Here is a 6,642-nt window from a genome sequence, read left to right as displayed (position 1 = left end):
GTATGTATGTACACACAGCCTCAAAAGTGAGTAAACACCACAAATATTTGATTTTTTTAAGATTAATGATTTTCATGATCCGATTCATTCATTATTCAGCCCAATTTCCAACAAACCGAAATTTTTAAATTTTAATCGATGGATAGATTTTAGGATTTTCACTTTTTAGGCTGTGTGTAGTATGTATGTATTCCGGATTATAATAAATTTTCATTGCTAACTTTTGATTATTTGCTGATAACATAATATTCTTAAATTTGTTCGCATTAGCCGAATAACATCGTTAAAGCTTTATTTATGACCTTAAATGAATATTTTTAAGAGTAATAGTAAGGTAACAGGGCTGCCAGAAGATTTTAAACAAAAAATCAATTATTTAGATTTAAAATAAACTAAAATTGTTTATTAATTTTTTGAAAAATTCTACGAAATTTGTAATTATATATTAATGTTGATATGTTAACATTTTTTTTTTTTATTAACGTTTATTTATTTATCGAATCTGCCTTACTTAGCCCTGACAATAAGTAATAAAATCTTATAACTAAAATTAAAACTAAATGCTCTCAGACGGTAGCGTTGATGTTCATATGGGCCATATCTTAGCGGTGTGGTAGATCGGCTCTACGAAGCCTTGATCTTGTTTGGGTCTGTGTGAGATGTCATGCAAGAGGGTTCGGGTGGTTCCGCAATTTCATGATGTATTTCTCAGGGACATTCTTGAATTCATCTTTAACTAACGGTACTTGTAAGTCTCTATGGATGTTCTCATTTCTTATGTACCAAGGTGCACCTGTCATTGTCCTAAGAATTCTCGATTGAGTAACCAGATCACAGATCGAGCTGCTTTTCTTGATTAAACGCTTATTGGCCAAGTTATTAGCGCATTTAGATATTTTGAGTTTTTATATAAAAAATTGATTTTTGGTCAGAAATATGAGTGATCACAGATCGAGCTCCTTTTCTTGATTAAACTCTTATTGGCCAAGTTATTAGCGCATTTAGATATTTTGAGTTTTTATATAAAAAATCGATTTTTGGTCAGAAATATGAGTGATCACAGATATTCGCCAAGTTATTAGCAAATTTAGATATTTTGAGTTTTTATATAAAAAATCGAATTTTGGTCAGAAATATGAGTGATCACAGATCGAACTTCTTTTCTTGATTAAACGCTTATTGGCCAAGTTATTAGCGAATTTAGATATTTTGAGTTTTTATATAAAAAATCGATTTTTGGTCAGAAATATGAGTGATCACAGATCGAGCTTCTTTTCTTGATTAAACGTTTATTGACCAAGTTATTAGCGCATTTAGATATTTTGAGTTTTTATATAAAAAATTGATTTTTTAGATATTTTGAGTTTTTATATAAAAAATCGATTTTTGGTCAGAAATGTGAGTGATCACAGATATTCGCCCAGTTATTAGCGAATTTAGATATTTTGAGTTTTTATATAAAAAATCGAATTTTGGTCAGAAATATGAGTGATCACAGATCGAGCTGCTTTTCTTGATTAAACGCTTATTGGCCAAGTTATTAGCGAATTTAGATATTTTGAGTTTTTATATAAAAAAACGATTTTTGGTCAGAAATATGAGTGATCACAGATCGAGATCCTTTTCTTGATTAAACTCTTATTGGCCAAGTTATTAGCGAATTTAGATATTTTGAGTTTTTATATAAAAAATCGATTTATGGTCAGAAATATGAGTGATCACAGATCGAACTCCTTTTCTTGATTAAACGCTTATTGGCCAAGTTATTAGCGAATTTAGATATTTTGAGTTTTTATATAAAAAATCGAATTTTGGTCAGAAATATGAGTGATCACAGATCGAACTCCTTTTCTTGATTAAACGCTTATTGGCCAAGTTATTAGCGAATTTAGATATTTTGAGTTTTTATATAAAAAATCGATTTTTGGTCAGAAATATGAGTGATCACAGATCGAGCTGCTTTTCTTGATTAAACGCTTATTGGCCAAGTTATTAGCGAATTTAGATATTTTGAGTTTTTATATAAAAATCGATTTTTGGTCAGAAATATGAGTGATTACAGATCGAAATCCTTTTCTTGATTAAACGCTTATTGGCCAAGTTATTAGCGAATTTAGATATTTTGAGTTTTTATATAAAAAATTTATTTTTGGTCAGAAATATGAGTGATCACAGATCGAGCTCCTTTTCTTGATTAAACTCTTATTGGCCAAGTTATAAGCGAATTTAGATATTTTGAGTTTTTATATAAAAAATCGATTTTTGGTCAGAAAGATGAGTGATCACAGATTGAGCTCCCTTTCTTGATTAAACTCTTCTTGGCCAAGTTATTAGTGAATTTAGATATTTTGAGTTTTTATATAAAAAATCGATTTTTGGTCAGAAATATGAGTGATCACAGATCGAGCTGCTTTTCTTGATTAAACGCTTATTGGCCAAGTTATTAGCGAATTTAGATATTTTGAGTTTTTATATAAAAAATCGATTTTTGGTCAGAAATATGGTGATTACAGATCGAACTCCTTTTCTTGATTAAACGCTTATTGGCCAAGTTATTAGCGAATTTAGATATTTTGAGTTTTTATATAAAAAATCGGTTTTTGGTCAGAAATATGAGTGATCACAGATCGAGCTCCTTTTCTTGATTAAACGCTTATTGGCCAAGTTATTAGCGAATTTAGAAATTTTGAGTTTCTATATAAAAAAATCAATTTTTGGTCAGAAATATGAGTGATCACAGATCGAGCTCCTTTTCTTGATTAAACGCTTATTGGCCAAGTTATTATCGATTTAAGCTATTGTGAGTTTTTATATAAAAAAAATTTGTCTAAATCGATCTGGCCGTTCTCTACTGATTCAATTACCAACGAACGACATTTGATTTTTATTTATATAGAAGCATTGGCATTGGCATTTTTACAACACTCAATATATTTCTGTCATGGGTCAATTGTTATTCGATTAAAATTTTGCATTAGTTAGTTTTAGATACTAGTTAACCTGGCGTTTACACATGCAAATAACTGAACACATTTATACGTTTGCACTAACACAATCATTGTGCATGTATAAATTTACACAATTGTGTTAGTGCAAAAGTATGAATGTGTTGAGTTTTTTCAACTGTTACTTGAATGTGAAAACGCTAGGTAACTCTCATAAATAAATAAAAAATCGCTAAAAAAAACGGTTTCTAACAAAAATCTGGAATCCGGTCTCTTAGTGCATAGTTCTAAAGTAAAATATTTAATACATTTATCAATTTTTAATATTTTTTATTCTTATTTATTACATTTCTATAAACATTTCTGTATTATTTATCAAATAATTGAAATTATTCGTGTAAAGAATTACAATAAAAATATCTTACAATTAATTTAGGACAATTTTCTCAATGCATTGATGATATTATTGTATAATTTGTATACAATTTTAAGTCTTTATTGACCATTCTTAAATCTAAAAATGTCCATAAAATATTGAAACTTTTTCGTGTAATTGATTTAGAAAAACAAATCAGTGGATTAATTTCAATAAAAATCCTTATCTACAATATAGACAACAAATAATTTTTTAACAAATGTTAATTTTCATATCAATACAACATTTTGGGATAGCAATTTTAAAACAAGTTAATTAATACGATTTTAGGCTCTACAAATATTTCAAACCCTTGAATAGTTTATAGCTGAAAACAAGTACATATATATGAATATAGTAACGCAAATCTTTCTACAAAATTGACTTACTAATTTAAAAAACAATTTTTTTTTGCAATTTTTACAAATATCAAAACTCCTTACTTACCATGGCAAGGTCTTGTAAGAACTAGAAATATGCAAAGAAACAGCAAATGGGAGATAAGAAAACCTTTCAGCTTTTATAATTCATATATATTTTAACATTATAAATACGTGATTGCAATACTCATATTGATGTAATAGTCAAAACGAGTTGTTTTATTATTTTGGTATTGCGACAAAATTCTTACATACAATTTAAAATAGTTAAAGAAGATAGATAATGTTTTTCCTTCAAAACGATCTAAAAAAATCGATGTTTTCTGTCAGGACAATATTGTCACATTCTTGTAATTTATAAACCAGTGTACACCAAGTGTAATAATAAGGACTTTTTGAGTGTAATGAAATAGCAAATAATAACAAAGTACTAGTACATACATATAAAAACAAAAACTGGAACTACCTTTTAGTGTTAACTATGTATTTCAAAGCAACTAACATATTTTCTAGTTGTATGTATGTATACTTATTTTTGTACATTGTATAGGTAGGTAGTATGTACATCTATATATACATATATACGAAATTATTTTGAACCCATGAATAGGGCCATAAATGAATCATAGATCATAAATGTTATTCCAACATCAAGACATACTCGACCCAATCGCGGAACAGTGCCCTTGTAGAAAGCAGAGATGCCTTCATTTCGTAATATTTGCATGGCGCAGTCGGCAGTATTTCGGTATTTGGAAGCTTCTAGGCCTTGCATTCGAGTTTTTACTACATCCAATGGAGTGTTACCAAAAACAGATGCAGCACCAGCTATAGCACCAAATGCTCCCACAACAAGCTTAGGAACTTTTTTTTCGGGATCATTTCCTTTGTAAACATCTTTTAATGTTTCCATAACAAAAAAACGTATTGCTTGATTCGAACCCTGTTTAAGTATGGTAGCTGTTAAGCCTTTATAAATGCCACCAATTCCTAAAACATGACAATATCACAAACAAATTAGGTTTATATAGTAAAATTCATACACATATGTATGTATATGTGTACTTACCTTCAGTTTGAATAATTGTACGAACACCATGAAAAAATCCTTTAAATTTTGGCTCACTACTACGCTGATCATGTACGAATTTTACTTTGATCGTTTCCATTGGGGTAACAGCGACGATGGCTTCACATACTCCTGCACCCAAACCCGATAATAACTTTCCGCCAACACTGAGTTGACCATTAGTGTCCATCATGAAACCTTTAAGTGTCTCAAAAGCTCCAAATCTATTGAAAATTAAACACATATCAATTGTTGTTTTATTTTTCCTAAACGCCTGCTCTCATACCTTGTGGCTGACTTGGGAATACTGCCATAGACTAAAACACTAAGACCTCTATATAGACCAAGGAAACCTCGTTGCTGTACTGTCTTTTTTACACAATCAAATATGCCGCTATATTTTTTCCGATCACCTAAATGTTGGCATTTGCTAAAGGTGTTAAATAAAAGGTTCCACCAATAATATCATAATCATTAATGTGTGCTTACCTTTTTCATCCAATTGCAATTGAGTTTTTATATATTCGGTGGGATATGTTATACAAATCTCAATACCTCCTGTTATACCCCCAGCTACAATACCTTTTAGACCTTTTCCACCACTTCCAGCTGGTGCTGCTGCTCCTTTGCCGGTTAGCCATGGTCTTTGGCAAAATGGATTGTGAATAGTGAATCTCGTACTTTTATCCATATCTCCAAATATTGATTATGAATCAAAAATGACAGCGAACTAAAAATATTAATTAAGTAATTTTAGTTAATTTCATTCACAATTTGTAGTAATTAAGTTGAATCCGATAAACAAGTTTGAGTTGAAAAAAAGTTAATTGCCTTTAAATTATTTTTAACAATTTAATATTATTAACAAATACATCAAAATATGTAAGCAATTTTGTTTGTATCTATGTTTTTGTTAAAACTGTTCATTTTTTAGAAGCCTTTTTTACTTTATTTTACATTCAAGAAAAATCAATAGCATATTTGTAGGCAGTAACATAAATTGCTTGAATAAATTGAATAATTTAAACAAGTGTAAAAAAAAACAACAAACTGATGTACATAAACAGTAGATAATAATGTTACTGATTAAATTATTATTTAAAGTAAACTTAATTTTATCTTATGAGTTTTATAAAACTTTTAATTACCAAAAATATAAAAAATACGGATGTCACCTGTGTATGGTGGTATTTTGCTTTGCCGGTATTTTTGCTTGTGATTTGAGCTTTCTCGTTTGTTGTTAAAACCAAAACACAACTTCTGTCCTGCGCATGTTGAATAAAAGAAGTGACAGCTATACTCCAGCCCTTCCTTACAGAAAATTGTTTGCCCTCAGATTTTGACTCTCCTTAAAAACACAACATGTAGAATTTATCAGATGTTTTTTAAGATGATGTCATTGAATAGTATGTATATAAGTACTTATTTATTTACGTATGTTCATACTTACACATGTGTAGTATATTAGAGGTGAAACTAAATTTGTTATACATAAAGGATATCATACGATATCCAGGTACATTATTCCCCCAATAGATTGAGAACTCCCAATAAATTTATTCGTTTTTTGTGTATGTTTGTAAAAGTTAACATTATTGTACACATATATGTACAACCTGAATACATGTTTTTAGTTTAATCCGATGAAATGATTTTTTACAGTTACAAAACTCAAAATTTGAAGATTTTTATCAAAAAATTTCCCTTTTTACAAATTTTACAGGAGACACAAAAACCAAAGTTTTAAATATTTTTCAATCTGTCAATTTAGTTTTATTACTTATGTATGATGATGAATAATCACAGTTTAGAGCGATTGCATACCACAGTATA

The 6,642-nt window shown here is 29.1% G+C and overlaps 1 protein-coding gene across 1 annotated transcript; it reads right to left on the bottom strand.

The window, feature by feature from the left end:
- Window positions 1–4,318: 4,318 nt before the first annotated feature.
- Window positions 4,319–6,097, bottom strand: LOC135963404 (putative tricarboxylate transport protein, mitochondrial). Its single transcript, XM_065515236.1, has 5 exons — window positions 5,958–6,097; window positions 5,299–5,539; window positions 5,096–5,222; window positions 4,810–5,033; window positions 4,319–4,730 (listed from the first exon to the last, which is right to left on the bottom strand). Exons 2-5 carry the CDS (start codon window positions 5,498–5,500, stop codon window positions 4,330–4,332), a joined length of 954 nt encoding a protein of 317 aa, XP_065371308.1. The 5' UTR covers window positions 5,501–5,539; window positions 5,958–6,097; the 3' UTR covers window positions 4,319–4,329.
- Window positions 6,098–6,642: the final 545 nt, after the last annotated feature.

Source organism: Calliphora vicina, chromosome 1, assembly GCF_958450345.1.
Source record: "Calliphora vicina chromosome 1, idCalVici1.1, whole genome shotgun sequence".
NCBI classification, from domain to species: Eukaryota; Metazoa; Arthropoda; class Insecta; order Diptera; family Calliphoridae; genus Calliphora; species Calliphora vicina.
The sequence above is the reverse complement of the archived record's forward strand: the minus strand, read 5'-3'. Positions and strand labels throughout refer to the sequence as shown.

Coding starts and splice junctions, on each gene's coding strand:
- LOC135963404 (XM_065515236.1), bottom strand. CDS start 5,500: ATGGATAAAAGTACGAGATTCACTATTCACAATCCATTTTGCCAAAGA. Junction 5,223..5,298: donor ATTGCAATTGGATGAAAAAG/GTAAGCACACAT, acceptor GCCAACATTTAG/GTGATCGGAAAAAATATAGC. Junction 5,034..5,095: donor ATTCCCAAGTCAGCCACAAG/GTATGAGAGCAG, acceptor AATTTTCAATAG/ATTTGGAGCTTTTGAGACAC.